This window comes from Mustela erminea, chromosome 1 (assembly GCF_009829155.1).
Source record: "Mustela erminea isolate mMusErm1 chromosome 1, mMusErm1.Pri, whole genome shotgun sequence".
NCBI lineage: Eukaryota > Metazoa > Chordata > Mammalia > Carnivora > Mustelidae > Mustela > Mustela erminea.
Window position 1 is genome coordinate 213,616,501 of NC_045614.1, and position 17,085 is coordinate 213,633,585.

The 17,085-nt window shown below is 46.0% G+C and overlaps 1 protein-coding gene and 1 long non-coding RNA gene across 7 annotated transcripts in view; one reads left to right on the forward strand and one right to left on the reverse strand.

Moving 5' to 3' along the window:
- Nucleotides 1-3,007: 3,007 nt before the first annotated feature.
- On the forward strand, nt 3,008-8,761 carry LOC116597394. The gene is made up of 3 exons (XR_004288583.1): nt 3,008-3,849; nt 4,627-4,803; nt 7,555-8,761. It is a non-coding gene; the product is annotated as an uncharacterized LOC116597394 (long non-coding RNA).
- The window catches only part of ERG (ETS transcription factor ERG), a 240,559-nt gene continuing 231,018 nt past the window's right edge, over nt 7,545-17,085 (reverse strand). For all 6 annotated transcript variants that reach the window (XM_032355008.1, XM_032355047.1, XM_032355001.1 and 3 more), the window contains one exon: nt 7,545-10,488. In XM_032355008.1, coding sequence (XP_032210899.1) covers nt 9,968-10,488 — 521 coding nt within the window. In that variant the 3' untranslated portion in view covers nt 7,545-9,967. The remainder of the gene's footprint in view (nt 10,489-17,085) is intronic.

A 17,085-nucleotide genomic window follows, 5' to 3' on the forward strand; every position in this document is an offset into this window, starting at 1 on the left:
TTCTCAATAGTTCTTCCCTCAAGAACCTTCATAAACTCAACTCCAGCTACTCCATCCTGGACCTAGTGTTGGAAGCATTAGGTTCTGAGAGTTAATATCAGGTACTTGTACTAAGTAAATAATAATAATAGGTATGCATCATTCCACCAAAGGTCAGCACCTGTGTAAATATACTAACAAACAGCTACCCAACTTCATAATGCTTCTGAGTTGAGTTCTTGCAGCAGTGAGTGGTTGAAAGTGCACCTGGCAAACATCACAATGCTGTGCTCAGTCAGGCTCTACTTGTTTCTTGCCCCATGTTTTTTTGTTTTTGTTTATTTGTTTTTAAGATTTTTTAAAAAATTATTTGACAGAGAGAGCAAACATGAGCTCAGGGCAAGGGACACAAGGAAAGAGAAGCATACTCCCGGATTGGGGGGATGGGGCGTGGAGCTGGATTCAGGAACCTAAGATCATGAACCTGAGATCAAGACCTGAGCTGAAATCAGATGCCTAACCAATGGAGCCACCCAGGCACCCCACCCTATGCATTAAGAAGTGTATTAGCTTCTTAGAGTCTCTTTCACCTTCAAATGAGGACATGAATTCCATAAGACTCTGAAGTCTATGAAGGTAGGGCTTGTGTTCCATTTACTTTTGAGTCTACTGGAAGTAAGTTCATATCTGCTCTTGTAGATTAGATCTTTGTTTTAAATGAATGAGTTAATGAATTTCTATTTCCAAGGTAGAGAGGGTCCTTCCAGGAAACTGCTATTATCACGTTTCTCTCATATCTCACAACAATTTGAGATAACCTCAAATATCCTTTCACTTACTCCAACTTCAAGTCTTCAGATAAGCTCTCAATATTTGTGTATTTTTCAGAAATTGTTAATATAAACTCAGTCCAAGGAAAAGATAGGGGTCACTTGAAAAAAAAAAAAAAAAAGTCCTAGAAATGTTTTCCCAAACTTCCTATCATTTGAATACTTATATTTTAAGATGTGTGCAGAGTCCATTTTTTATTCTCTAGTGCTTCAACCCTCCTTCATGCAATAGACCATAGTAGGTTAGACCCATAAGCATCACGCCTCTTCAAATGTGGTCCTCACAGATTCAAGAGGTGTCCTGTCTCACACCTCAGATGTCACCATTATGCACAAGAATGAACATCCTATTTGACATTTCATTATTTTATAAATCAAAATGTCCTTGATTTCTCTGTTTCATTTTCTTTATGACTCGCATGTTTCTTTCATGAAGGTTAATTTTCTTCTAATCCCACGCTTTTGCTCAAGAAAAGAAAATCTCCTTGCCTAGAACACAGAGTATGCATCAAAAACCTCCCCTTTCCTGAAATACCACCTCCTTTAAGAAGACTTCCCTGATCAGCCCACTTAGCAGGACCTCTCCCTCTTTGAAACACTCATGTGTTTTTTCCATTCCTTCCTTCTAGATTGTAATCTCTCCAAGGCCAAGAACTCTAACACTTTTCTGCCGTGACACCAAAGACATCATTACATGCTTGTTGAGTAAATGAAAGCAGACATTCTTACTCCTCATTGGTTTATATTGAACTCTAATAATCATGGTAACATTCTTTCCACAAACCACTCCTATAAAGTCTGGTCCACTGTTGGAAGCATGTAGGAACTGGGTTGAAAGAACTAGACAAAGAAAAGGGAAAATTCTGGTGGGCTCACAAGTTGTAAACAGATAAAGCACCGTGAGAGGGACTTCTCAAGGCAATTAACAGAAGACCTAGCTTCCAAGAATCCTTGGAAAGATATTCAGTTGACTGAAGCTGAATATTCTGTAGCTTGGGCTCATTTAACTTGATTTTGCGTCACCCACTGATGTGATTTGTGTGAAGTTCCGTAGGAAGAACAGGGTCCTTTCATGCGGGTTTGTCATGAAGCCTCTGGAGATAATCCCAGCTCAGTCTCTTGCTGGCTAGAGTCATCCTGGACAACACACACACAACTGAAGGTCACACATTCACGGTTCAGCCTCCTTCCACTTGTCTTCCTCTCCTACTAGCTTTTCCCTCCTTCACCTGCCTTTCTACCATCCCATGAATCATCATTTGTTTGCCCGTCCTAGGATGGTTGTCCATCCTATGAGGCTTCCCCTTCATTCAGCTTTCTCTGAGAGGTAGAGCAGTGCAGCACCTATGCCCTGGAGTCAGAGCGTCTCATTCAAATCCCCTTTCTGCTGCTTTACAGCCATTTGAAATTGAATTAAATATCCTAACAAGGGCTCAGCTTTAATTGAGTGAATGCTATAAAACGCATCAGTATTTTCTACTTAACTGGAATAAAGCAATTAGCTGTAAGCATGGACTGGAGAGCATTGGTTTAAAACCCAGTGACTGGGGCGCCTGGGTGGCTCAGTGGGTTGAGCCTCTGTCCTCGGTTCAGGTCATGATCTCAGGGTCCTTGGATCGAGCCCCGCATTGGCTCTCAGCTCCGCGGGGAGCCTGACTCCCCCTCCCCCTCTGCCTGCCTCTCTGCCTACTTGTGATCTCTCTCTTCTCGTCAAATAAATAAATAAAATCTTTAAAAAATAAAACAATAAAACCCAGTGACTGCTGCATAACCCCACTTCGAGATGCGCTGGGCCAGAGGAGCACAACGGATAAGCGGACACGCACTCAATGTCGTGTCACGAAATAGGAGGGGCGCCTGGCCGGGCGGGGCAGGGGGGCGGTGCTCAGTGGGTTAAGCCTCCAACTCTTAATTTCATCTTAGAGCTTGATCTCAAGGTTCTGAGTTCAAACCCCTTGTTGGGGGCCTGGCGTCTACTTAAAAAAAAAAAAGAAAAGAAAAAGGAGAGCAGGGATTTCTTCTAAGGAAAACCGTCCTACTGACCTAACTGAGACTGGTACCACTGTTAAAGGGGAACAATTATTCTCCACTAAACGTGTTTCTGGCAGTGGAGCAAGGGAGTGGAGCCCCTCTCTACTCTTGCTCTGCCCCGCCTCTTCCGCTGGCTCCCACAGGAAGAGGCGGGACCTGCCCTGACCGGAAGTAGACCGGAAGTAGATGTTTCTTGCTTGGCCTGTCTTCTCTAAAGAAAGCCGTTCGTTTCCTCCCATCGCTACTTTCCACCGATGTATTGGAAGATCCTTGCCGTCTAGTCAGGAGAATGTACAGCTTCATAGCTTCTACCCCGAATTCTTTCTTACGGTGTAACTTCTGCCCCTACCCCTCCTTAGGCTCTTAGGAGGCAACCAGCCTTGGCTGCCGGCCTCCAGTGCCTCGAGAGGCGGTGACGTTCGTCTGGGGCTGGGCTGAGGCTCCGGGGACAGCCCGACGTGCTTCGAGCGGTGCCATGTCCAACGCTGAGCAGGCTGTGACCAGCGAACCCCAGCACGGTGCCTGATTCATGAAAAAGTGCTGTAGGAGGCCGGTCTTCCTTCCCAGTGAGGACCCGTGCAGGGGGAGCTCAGCGGGGCCACCGGCCGGCCCTCGGGCCATGCACCTGGCCCTGTGTCCCCGGCAGCCAGGACGTGTTTTCACCTCTGAGCAGGGGGGTCTCCAGTCAACCCGAAGACACAGAGCCACGGCGCGAGTGATGGGAGGATTCTAGCACCTATAGGACATCTGACTCCCAAATGCACTCGTCCCTTAGAAGGGAGGGCGTGCAAGAGGCAGGCTGCCCAGCGGTCCTGCGTCTCAGACCCCTCTTCCCTGATCTCTGTACATGCATATATGACATTAAATCACTTGGCAGAACCCGAATTGCATAGGAGTGAAAAAGTCCTAAACAGCTAAGTGGTCCACTTACCCCGTGTTGCTAAACATCTGGTAAATAGTCACGTGGTCCCTAGCGAGCACACCCGCATCCAGGAACTCCTGGGCCAAGGTTGGCCATTCCAGATGCAGCTTCTCCGTTAAGGCCTTCTTCCTTGAGTCTGGCCCGTGGGCACCCCACTGAGTCCACCTTTGGTCCAGACATTACCTTTCTGAATGTTCACTCATGCGCACAGCTGAAGACATTTACTGACAGCCTAATGTTGCCGTGCACCATGCTGGGTCCTGGATTGATGGACCATAAATACAGCCCTGCTCCCATGAGCGCCACCGAACCGTGCCTCCGTGATTCCTCCATGGCATGGTCTTGCATTCCTTCATTCCCCTTGTCTCTCTCCACTGGACTTGCTCTAACTGGCCTGTGTCCCTTGGCAAGTGTTATGTCCAGAAATGATATTGGAATCCGTTCAAAAATGCAATAAATAACTCCTTTTTTTACATTCCATTTTAGAAAAATGCAACCTAAGTTTAGGCAGTCGTGAGGAAAAACAGATTAAGGGTAGAGGTTTAGGAGTCAGATAGTATAGGAACAAGTATCAGTTCATCTACTTATCTTGGGTAAACAAAGCAAATTGTCAAATCTGGATGTCAGCAGCTTTACTTTTAATTCATATCACCAGGGCAATTAGAAGGAGTCGTGAAAGAATGCATTTGAAGTGCTTCGTATGGTGTCCAGCCCTTAGCTCATTAAATGCTGGTTATTCTACGTGCCCACAAAACCATGCATTTCTTTTCATATGTGCTTCTGATCCCAGGTATTTTTGATATAGTGCAGGTCCTAACATCATTGCGTTCCACCAAGTTTGTTAAATTTGCCCTGTTCCTTCAGCCTGCTATTTGGAATCCTGCATTCATCATATAACCTAATGTCCTCGTGTAACCTATTCATCAAGTAACCCATTGGGCTTGTCTTCAATGTACCTTCGACGTCTTCATCCTAGGAAAGTGTGAATAAGTAAGGTCAAGGGCAGAGGCCTGGAGTCTGTCTTTGGAAACTTCCTTACAGGTGAGTGTTACCTTTTAGTGAGTATTCTTTGGCCATGTTTATTCAGCCAGTCATGACCTTGTAACATCTCAAAATCATTTTATGAAGTCCTCCCAGATTGAAATTTGACTACCATTTTGGTATTGTTTTCTTCAGAAAAAATGCTGTGTGTCTACGGAACATGAAAAACTCCTCTATTTCTTTTATTCATAAAGTTCTTACCTTTAACTTGCTTCCATAAGTCTGTAATTCAGCATGTTCTGGCACAAATCAGAATCAAAGAACATTATGGCTTGCCTCGACAGAATAATATTTTGTGAGAAACTTTTATGAGAAAATGAATGAAGCTGTTTTGCTTTCTAAAATTAGTTTAAAATAAAAAGTATAAGTCAGAAAAGTGTGCATGTTTCCTTCTATACAGAAATAACTTGCGTTGCTTTTTAGAAAGAATTTAAAAAGTGTGTAAATATTGTTGAGCAGTTAGCATTAGCCCTTACATTTCAACATAAAGGTTTTCAGATTGGTCAGAATAAGACCATCAGACAGGCTGAAGGAGGCCCATATTACCAGTGAGAGAGGGAGCCACGGAGCTTATGGTTTCAGATACACAGGCTACTGAGGTGTGGCTGGTCTACGGGGCAATTTTAAGGAGATTTGATTGACCCGAGGTACTTAAAACAAGTTAGAAGACAGTGTATAGGCAGAATTCTAATTTGGTCCCCAAGACCCCCATCCCCTGGTGTACATGCCCTTCCCAAACCTCTCTACTGGAGTGTGAGCAGGACCTGTGAATATGATGGGTAATTTTGTGTTAATTTTTAAAAAGAGGTTATTCTGGGTGGGCCTGGTCTAATCAGGGGATCTTTTTAAAAAACGTCCAAGAGATTCAACATGAAAGAGAGTCTCCTGCTGGCCTTGAAAAAGCAACTGCCTTGCTGTGGAAAGGGCCATTCAGTGAGGACTCTAAGTGGCCTCGAAGAGTTGAGAGTGACAGCCAGTAAGGAAATGAGACCTCAGCCCTATAAGAGCAAGACCTGAGATCTGCCACATCCAGTGAGCTAGGAAAAGGATCCCAGCCTCAGATGAGATCACTGTCCTATCTGACTCCTTGATTTCAGCCTGGTGAGACCCTGAGCAAAGGACCCAGTTACCTGGTGTCTGGACCCCTGACCCACAGAAAATGTGAGATGATAGATGTGCATTGCTTCCAACTGCTGGATTCATGGTCATGTGTTCCTGCGTGGTAGATAACTAATACACATGGGGACGAATTAACAGTAGGGAGGAGAGCTCCTCAGAGGGCCCATGACTCAGGAGGACACGTCCAGAGTCAACTAGCTTCCCTGATGGTGGGTTTTCATGTGGCCACAAGAAAACCTATACAGGACTGATATTTCCCACTGAACATTGCACATGGAGACATAGGTTCTCTTTCCCTCCGCTGCAATGGTTCTCTGACCTCAGCATGCATCAGAATCACCCAAAGGCTTGTTAGAATGTGTGACAAGGCTCTACCCACAGAGTTTCTGGTTCAGGAGGTGGGGCCTGGGAATCTGCATGTCTATTACATTCCCAAGTGAAGTTGATGCTACTGGCCCTTGGGACCCCACTTTGAGAACCACAGCTCTCTGATAAATAAAGAGGTCCTATTTCCCTTTAATATTTGACTTCTTTACCCAACCTTTTCCTCATTGGATATAAAAACATTTTAAACCATTCTGAAAGCCAAGGTTAAGATAAAGAGAAGGAACAGAAATCGCTGTAACTTTGAGTAGTCCGAAGTGTTGTTTTCTTCTCTGAGTAGCCATCCCAGAACTCGTAATCAGGTGTAGTGATGAGAGACCAATTAAACAAGGCTTTTTAAAATGCTGTGTTGTGTCCACAGTTAAAGGCCCATCCGGGGGCCTGCAGGACATTGGTGTTTTCCCTCTTTGCCATCACTGCCCACCTCCAGAGCATCTGGGTTCTCGGCCACGCCCCCATCCTGGGCAAGGCCCCTCTGGGCCCTTGTTCCCAGGTGACAGGTGCTTGGGACAGGCAATGACTCCTCTGAATGCATTAGTCCTGACAGGCGTCTTTGCCATCAACCTTGTGAGACTTGGCAAAGGCATTAGAGTGGGAGCAAAAATAAAGTCTTGCCTGAGATTTGGGAAGAGCAGAGAGGCCACCAAGGCTATTGCAGGGATCCCACTAATGACAAAGCCCCAGAGTCCATAGAAGACAAGCGTGGACAAAGCTCCCGCCAGGAGAAGTGATACTGCACAGGGACAGGGAGCGTCCATGAAGGCCAACCCAGAGACGGGAGAAGCAGAGGGAGAGAAGTTTCATATTCGATTACGGATATGAACTGAAGATGCTCTGCAGTCAGACTGAGACAGGAGCAGAGAGCTAATGTTATTTTGAGATGTGATGTAAGTAGTATTTATTTGGAAGAACACAGCATTATCATGTTATCCGAAATTATCCCTGTGGCATACACTTGCCATAAAGCTTGCTAATAATCTGGGTTGGGGAGGGATGTGTTGGAGAACCTAACTGAAAACATCTGCTAAGATTGAATATGATAATCAGGTCTTCTTTTTATTATTTTGCTCATGATATAATCTTGGAGGAGTGGAGTTGAGTGATTATCCCAGTAAACTTGTATTTATATGCAGACTGTAGGTGTCCTTGACTTTGCATTGCAAAATAAAGATGACCGATCTTTTCCATTAGAAAGGTTTGGGTCACCCCAGCTGCCAGCTTTTATGCTTTTTTTTTTCCCTCCCTAAGGAGATACAGGCGCTTTATGGACCCTTCCCAAGCTGCTGCAAAATGATTGATGGTTGGCCTTCTTTTAATCCAAGTAATGCAGAGTGTCTGAAGCTTTGGTAATCGGATCCTACTGACTTGAAGGACCACTGCCAAAATATCCATAGCACAGAGGTTTGGCAACTCGATTTAATAGCAAAAGGATTACAAAGTGCAAAACAAGCCCCACAACAGCTATGAAATGGGCCAATTCAGAAACTGACTCAGGCTAAGAAGTTGTTCAGTGTTGCTGTCTCTCACTTGCTTTGTATCCCCTGCTCAAACTACCTTCACCTTGGCCAAGGTTGGAGGCACCTGTGACACACAGAAGAGAAAAGATGTCAAGGGAAATCGACACGAGATCATAGACACCGTGTCTGGGGACATGTCAGGCTCAAGGCCCGTGAATTCCCAACGGCGACTCCTAGGTCCTCCCGGTGCAGAAAGACCTGGCGAGGTCCTCTGAAAGGGAGACCACATGGCAAATTTAGATGCTATCCCTCGTTTCTTTAGAGCGAGAAGTTGTGGCTCTCTGTGACGCTGGATTTACCAACAAGAATACAGTTTGCTCTGAGAGCCGTGGCTTGTTTGCCCTTCAGCAAACGTATTAGGATCACAGGAGAAATTAAGGGAGAGTTTCTGACCGGACATTTATGTGGACTTTGTCAGAGCCCCGGCTTCAGAGGCCTCTTTCCGTTCTGGGCACAAATATGGAGGCTCCAGTGTGAAACCTTCGGTCCTCTGCTCCAGGAGAGGCTAGGGATAAGAGAATGTCAGCAAGAAGGGCCTGGAGAAGCCAGCTCCGTCTGGGCACCTAACACCCTATTTGCTTGGCTCTCACTTGCATGAGTTCCTGGACAAAACAAAATTCTAACACAAAACCCAGAAGTTCAGCACACGTCTCTATTAGGCAACTTTAGTCGCTTAAAAAAAAAAAAAAAAAAAGTGCAAATGCAGACTCCTGCGTAAATCTGATTTGCCATGCTAGGCCAAGCTTGTTTTATTACATACATTCTGCATCCTAAGAACTAATAACTTCATATTGTAAACATTAAGCATACAGAGTTAAAAGTCAAGGCCACATTCTATCGTTGATTGTCTCTTTTGTCGTGTATCTTTGGCTGGCCGAGATCAACTCGTAGTGTATAAATGCATAAGTTATATAATTATTATATAAAAAGGAAAAAAACAAAACAAAACATTGACTTGTATACTTCATTCTGACAAACGCACAGCGTTCGCGACTCGACAGGGAAACCGGAGCCTCTGCCTAACCCAAATGCCTCAGTGGTTTCAGATGGCAACATCCAAGGAGGCCAGCTCTTACCTGAACCCTGCGGGGACCGGAACCCCCACATTGCGATGAGGTCCCGAATGTTTCTTTTAAATATCAGACAATTCCAGTTAAAATTTTCTTTTGACAAACAAACAAACAAACAAAAACAAAGGAGAGATGCATATTTTTGTTTCGGGAATCCTACGGCTTCCCCCTTCCTCCGCTGTGCGGGACTCTTAATACTGCGTTTGGTAGAACACTGACCGATTAACCCACAAGTCTCCTCCATTCGCTTCTCCAAGTGTCTGTACTGTCCTAAGTCCAGTCTCTCTGCTCAGCACGTGTCTCTCCCAGCCCCGTGGCCGCCTCCTCCTCCTCTGCTCCCTCCTCTTCCACCTCCTCGAGCCCTCCATCTACACCCGCACGCTCCCTGTCCGCACACACGTTCTCAGCCCCGCTGCCCCGCCGGGCTCACGGTCCCCACAACACTGTCCGGGATAAAGCTGGCAGCCTTGGGTCGTCTTCAGGGGTTGGCAAGAGCTGGTGGCTCTCCACCCAATGGAAAGAATCTGATTTCCCACCAAAACAGCCCGTGTCGCTGATTCCACGTGGTCGTTGGTTCATGGGCCGCAATCTCTTTTCTTTCTCTTTTTTACTTTTGATATGTTTCTATTTTTAAATACAGGTAGTTTTCCTCACAAAGACATTCCATTGGTGTGTTAGGTCAAGACTGCGTTACCACTGTCCCTTCACTCTCATCCCCCCTTGGCACCAGCAGGACCCCAACTCTCCTCGGAAGTTTGTACACTTCTCAAGAACACTTTCTTTGGCACTTTGTCCTTGTGACATCATACTTCTACTTACAATGTCTTTTACAGGTTTGGTCCACACATGATATGTCTGTATACATTACATTTGTAGCATCCTCTTTCTTCCTGTAGAAATACTCTAGTAATTCCCTCCTACCAAGAGTCTTTGGATCTCTTCCCTGGCTTCCTTCCCCAGCGCCACTCAAGCTACTTCACTCCTCTTGAGGCACTTTTGATTCACGTTCTCCAATAGAGTTTGTGGCAATTTCTTGGTGATCGTATGCTGATGGGAAAGGCCTCCCTCCCGGCTCTAGTAGTAAGTGCCCAGATGTGAGGGCATGTGGCCGGCCGGAAGCCTCGTGTTGGGGTATATACCTCCAGTTGGCGAATTCCAGTAAGGGTTTGGGGTGGCGAAGAAACTGGACGATGTCACAGGGAGGGCCGGAGGGTGGGGGGCCACAAAGTTCATCTTCTGAGGGTGGGCGTGATAGGAACCCATGTAAGGGAGGTCCGAGGGGTACTTGTACAGAGATGATTCTGGAGGGTGGGGCTGTAGGGCCTGGGCGATCCCGTGGAAGTCAAACTTGTAGGCGTAGCGCTTCCCGTGGACTTTGGTCATGATATTTTTGTCATAGTAGTAGCGGAGGGCACGGCTGAGTTTATCGTAGTTCATATTGGGTTTGCTTTTCCGTTCTCCCCAGCGCCGGGCAACCTCATCAGGATCGGTCATCTTGAATTCCCCATTGGTGCCTTCCCAGGTGATGCAGTTGGAGTTTGAGCTGTCTGACAGGAGCTCCAGGAGAAACTGCCAGAGCTGGATCTGTCCACTCCCTAGCGAGGTGGGAAAAGGAAACAGGACACCCGTGAGAACAGGCTCTGAGCAGAAGGCATTGTTTCTTCGGTGACAGAAGTGGGTGCTAGTGGTCTTCCACGTAAATCCCTTAACCCGCCCATGCACGCATCCCTCAGCTGCTGGGGGTGGCCCCAGCTCTCGTCCCACAGCCTTCCTCCCTCTTCTCCAGAAAACGACCCTTGGCTGGACAGGTGAGTTTCACCCACCCCAGGGAGCCCACGGACGGAGAGGCCGACACCATGGGTGAGAAGCCGATCTCCTTGCCCCAGGAAGGGGCTCACTGTGCAAGCTGCTCGTATTCTGGATCTCCCCACGGGATCAGACCATGGCAAGGTTCTGGGTAAGGCCACTAGCCCCCACAGCCTGACCCCTGCCCTCTCCACTTCATCATCGCCTCTCCCCCAGAAACACACACTTTACTGATCACTTCCACAAGTATATCCTTATCCCAAGCCCTGTGACTAGGGAACCTGACCCAAGGCCAGGATCCCTGGTGACTCTCAGGCAGATCCACAGATCCGAGTCCTTTCTGGAATGCAAAGAATTCCTATGGGGCCAAGTTTAGGTTGGTCCCATCCATTTCTGACTTCCTTAGAAGACCAGCCAAGTCCACTTTGCATTTCAGGGGTGAAAGGGCTTATTTTTCCTATTTTGTGAAGCAGAAAGTGCCATTATGTCGATGGCAATAATGACTTAATACCATTTATATTGGCAAGGTCAAGCGAAATAATAAAAGTCAGATTTAGGAAATGAACTTCTAAAAGTTTATGGAAAAACCTAGAGAATGGAAGTAAACACCGTTATTTCTAACATAACATTTTGCTGGCACCCAGAAAGCAACTCTGTCAAAACTTTTCCTAGAACAGAATTAACCCACTCAGAATGAGGAAGTTTAGAAAAAGGTTGGCTCTTTTTCAAACCAGATCACCTATTTCCAGTACTTGGGCGACTGCATCGTAACGGAAATCCATGTGTTGCCCCCGCATTGCGACACCAGTTGTGTTCAGGAGAGTTTCTTGAAGAAGAACGGTGCGTGGCTGCGAGCCTTTTGGGGGCCAAATGAGACTCCAGCTTTACCTGACATCTCATGTAGTTTGGGGGTGGAGGGGCATGGCCAGAATTTTTTTTATCCCATTGGAGACGTGTGGATGTGGCTTTTAGGTTTTAATAAATTCCGAGAGACATCCGGACACGTCGTTCTAGCCACCATGTTATATCACTGTAAGATGATTTACGGTTCCCCACAGGAGAAAAGCATGTAAATATCAACAGCAGTATTGAGCACGGGGAGAAGCTAAGATGTGCTGAACAGAGTTGAGAAGCTTTGCAAGCAAATAAGAGGCAGGTCTTTCCACAGAAACTCCAGCTACAGCATTGCCTTGGGCTTATACCAAAAAGATTACTCTTTATTACACGTTCAGTAAATATCAATAGATGTGATAAAATGATTAAAGCAATTTTAACTGGCAACTCTTCAGGGAACTGATGATGTGCAAAAATCAATTATAAATTTGCTTTTTCCTAATTCCTCCCCCCTCCTTAGCTCCCTATATAAGCTGTCCAACTCGTAAATCCTTGTTTCCACGTTGACTACACGGAAATGGATATGTTTGTGAATTCATCCATACAATAGCGTCGTGAGAAAGGTCAGCCTTTTCTGAATGTGTTCTGGAAAATTATCATTTTCAGTCTTGCAACACATTTGAAATATATTAACAGCTTGTCGTTCATCTAAATGGAAGCCTATGCTTTTTCCGAACCACATAGTCAAACTGTTCCCAATCAAGTTCTGTTGCCCCCAACATCTCATTAACATGCATTTAAAAAAAAAAAAATACAAAGAATGGTATGAGAAAACCATATGGTTTTAGTATATAAATTGTAACCAAAGGATTACTACTTGAAAAAAATTCCATATCGGACCTGGGAATAGGGAAAAACATGGATTTTTTTTTTTTGGATTTTTTTATTTAACATTCCAACTTATGCTTCAACATAAACACATAGAGTTGTCTGAAAATAAATATTCACTGTCAGCCTCCTCCCACAGAGAGATTAATTCCACAGATCTTGCAAAAATACACAGAACTTCCTAAATAGCCAGAAAAATACTTGCTATTTATTCAAACCTTGGCATCGCTCTTAAGAATCTGTCCCTTGCCCATTTCCTTTGTAAACGTGTATAGGAGAGAACCCATGGACAAAACTGGTTTCCTATCTCTCCTGCTCCTGAAGAAATAAAAAGTCAGGGACCTAAATTCATGGCTGAAAATTCAAAGATGAGCAATTTCTTACTAGACCATTTTACCCAGCAGCCTGAAGACACAGGGTTCAGGCCTTTGAGCATTTCAAGGGTCTATGGCAATCAGAGATCTTTGAACAAAATTCGTCAGCTTCCAAACCCAAGCACAAAAGCAAAAATGGAAAACCAATTCCTGTTTAAGTAAATGTTACAAAATGCAACCCAACGTCAAGCTGTTGGGTTGACAAGCTGTTGTCATTGTTAAATTTAATATTCATAACAAAATCCCTTGTATTCCCAGTATAGGGCAGGTTTTCTCATTGTGAAAGAACTGTCAAGGATGCACGTGGCTGCTGAGAACTCAGCCAGTGCTAGGTTAACTGAGATCCTTGTGGCCACAAATTTCAGAGCAATTAAAACAGTAACATTTGATGCACGATAAAGGTGCATTTTAGAACATACAACAGGGAATCCAAAACAAGGATACCTAAGGTTTAGGAAGCCTTAGAGGGGTCTGGGTTGCTCACTGGCCAAGACAGAAAGTGAAAGAGAAGCTCTTACATTTGGGATCTGCCCCCCAAGACCCCTGCCACCTCCCCCCTGGTCCATCACCTTCCTTCTGGAAAACGCTTGACATCTGTTTTCTTGCCCTGTCTTGGTAACAGCCTTGGTTTTGTCTAGGATAATTAACCAAAAGCCAGGACTGGTGGGAAAAACAAAGACCTCTCAGCTGTCCACCCACAGGAGAGCCCAGTGGAATGAAAGGGGGAGGGGTGCAGCCTGAAATAGAATGAATGAAAGGCAATCCTTTAATTTCTAGAAGGAAAGTGGTCTCCTAATGCAATTAAAGGAAAGAAGAGAAATAACAGTAGCAAAGAGGGTTGACTGAGCAGAAAAGGGCAAAACATCTAAAATGCTTACAAAGCACAGAGAAAAGCAGAGCTGGGAAAGACTCAGCAGCTGTGGGTCCGGTAGGAGAGGTGTCCCCAAAGTGGGGCACCACGACCACCACCTGATGGAGTGGCAGAGCAGGGGGTGCCCAATGAGCACAGGGTGGTAGCCCATTAGAGCCACTTTCTACCGCAGCAGGCTATGCTGCAAAGAAACCCCTGTGCACGGCCTGGCCCCTCCACCATGTTAGGCTCCAGGCAGCAGGTGCGTCCCAGGGGGAAAACTTTGCCCCAGGCTCTGTGTGGCTCCGGCAGGACTTGGTAGAGGACAGGGCAGTATGGTGGCTGCAAGCTACCACTTTAGAATCGTCACTGCCTCTGAGGACTCCTGGCACTGGCACATGCAGAACCTTGGGCAACTCACCCAGCTCTCCATGCCTCAGTGCCCTCCTCTGTAAAATGGGGGTGATGGTAATGGTACTATCCTGCTGGGTCACAATAAGGATATATTCAGTACATGAATGTTTGAGCTGAAAATCAAGAGTTTAAAGAGAGGCACACACCTTGCCTAGAGCTATAAGATGACAAAAGGAAGCCAAGTGCCCCCCGATCTTGTGCACACATTTCCCTGCACACAGTCCCCCGCCCCTGGCCCCCTTTGGCCACGAAGAACAGCAAAGAGTATTTTCAGGGCTGACTGATGGTCACTGAAAGCCTACTATGCACCAGGCACTGTTCTGAACATTTTATATTTATATGTCTTTTTAAACCCCCCCCCCAATCATGTGAGATCCCATTGTGGAGGTGAGGACATTAGAGCCTAGAGAGGTAGAGTGACTTATCCCGCCCAAGGTCAGCAGGGGTTGGAACCCAGACTCCAAGCCTGCATCCAAATCACGGCACAAACCATTGCTTTTGGGCCCCGCTTTCTGCACACATCTCCACACTCCTTACCCCTCTCCAGGTTGTCCCTTCCCTGGGCCCGCAGCTTGGGATGTCCCCAGTGGAAGACCAGACACTCCCATCTCCAAATAGATGGCAAAAACATCCCTAACACCAGTGTCTAGGTGCACGTGACGCTGGATATGCTTCCTTCCCACCACTGAAGAGTATTCTGTTAGCATCAGGGGAGCCACCCGAGAAAGCACGTTCACAGAAAAGTCAACTTCAGTTCGTTAGAGAAGCTACCTTAATGGGACATAAAGCTGCTGTGTGGCTTATATGTGACCCATCACATAATTCTGCAGGGACACACCTCTCAGCAGGAGAAATACAGCCCATCAAATGCACATCAAATGAGTATCTGGGACAGAGACACTGGGATGCTCTCATTATCCTGCCCACGTATGCACGATGATGTCACCTTTCCATTTAAAACGATTAAGTAGAGTTTGCACTGTACAAAGAGCAAAGGCAGCAATTTTAAGTGATAAAGGATTTATTTATCAGAGAATAGGAAAATAGAATCAAACAGGAAGAGGCATTCTCATTCACAGGAAGATGAAAGACATTCCGGGTTTGGGGTCAGAAGGCCACATGAACACAACTGACAGGCAGCCCAAGGAGAGATGGAGAGAAGGCCTAATTCATTATAAGCGGGGTAAAATAAATCTTTATCCTCCAGCCCTGAGTGGGGATGTTGGCGCCTTCCCCAGGCCCAGGGAGGATGGTTTTGTGACGCAATGTGCGATCTTCACCCCCGGTGCAGACCTGCCGACCTGCCCACCTGCCAGGCACCGAGGCGTTTTCCCAGTGTCTGAACAGTCGTAGAACTAGATGGAAATCCTTCCTTTCTAGTCTCTTGGCCTTCCTTCTCCAAGCCCTCCTTCCTCCCTCGTGCTTACTCAGGGGCGGCGTAGGATGAGAAAATAAAACCAGACTTGGGTGACAGTCAGGGCTCAGATTTCACCTCCCTTCTTACTGGCCATGTGACTCCGGGGAAGTTACCTAATGTTGCTGGATCTCTGAGTCCTCTCCTGCAGAAGGTACACAATACCCTGTCTGGGCTGTCACTTGGCGGCCCCAGCAACATGAGAGCCTGCCCGGGCATTACGCAGGGTGGGGGGTATTTGTTATTTCACACGATTCTATTAACATCTCCAGAGTGCTTCTGCTTCCATTCCTTTCCTCGTTCTATTCTGAACAACGCGGCCAGATCAGTCTTCCTGAAGCACGACTGGTAACAGTCATCTCAAAACATGGTAATCATTTTTAGTTGAACAGTTATGGAGCTGTCATACGTGAGCACAGGTACGAGGTGGGGCCAGAGACCCAGGAACCTTGGCCACCAGTTGGATGCTCACTGAAGGGAACAGAGGCCGTGGCTCTGTTGTAACCACCTGTGTTCATTTCTCCACCAGAACATCAGGTCCGTGAGGGTCAAGGACAGTGTCTCCTTATTCCCCACATTCATTTATTCAACAAATAATTATCGAGTGCCTGGTCCAGTTCCCAGGGTGGAGTAGGAAATGAAACAGTCCCTTAGTTCAAATGCCTAAACGCATTTGCTGAACTAGTGAACGTTACCTAAAACCGAATGTTAAAGCTTCAGACACTCAGTAATGATGATATTTCATGTTCTCAAAATATAGATTCCCTTGCGGGGATGCATGCTGATTGAATCTGGACTTTTCCATTCCCAATCCGATTTTGGCCTCAGTGTTTAGGAAATATACATTCCAGCTTGTCCTTGCAATATGCCTGTGTCATCTTGGCATCTGAATGTGCTGTTGAGAATACTAAGCATATGCTGTGAATTTCTGAAGCTGAGGCCAGCACAGCTGGCTTTAATCTGAGTACAAACAAATAAAACAGTTTGGTGGGCACTGAAATGTGATGACAGGTGACGATCCTTGGCAAGTACGGGTCACAAGGGAGCCAGTTAAGAACGCACACTTTCTCCTAGCCTTTAAGTTCAAAATCAGGCAGTGCATTGATGGTGATCCTAGATCTGAAGCCTTACAGTAGAAATTAAGGTTCTGCTTTTCAAGATATTACTTAATTGGTTTGTGCGATGGGTTCGGTTGTGTCCCCCCAAAATGCCTATGTTGGAATCCTAACCTCCAGGATCTCAGAATGTGACCTTATTTGGCAATAGGGTCTTTATAGAGGTGACCAAGTGGAAGTAACGTCAAGGTAGGTTCTAATCCAATATGACTGGGGCTCTTATAAAGGAAAATTTGGACACAGACAGACACACACACTCAGAGAAGACAGGTAAAGAGACACACAGAAAAGACAGCTATCTACACGCCAAGGAGAGAGATCTGGAACAGATCATTCTTCTCGGCCCTCACTTGACGCTTGACACTTGGACTTTAGACGTCTGGCCTTCAGCCTGTGAGGCAATAAATGTCTGTTGTCGGAGACCCAAGGGAAGTGATATAGCTTACATTAGCTGATACTGTTCTTTGCGGAAGCTAATGTCTTAATTCCTAATATGA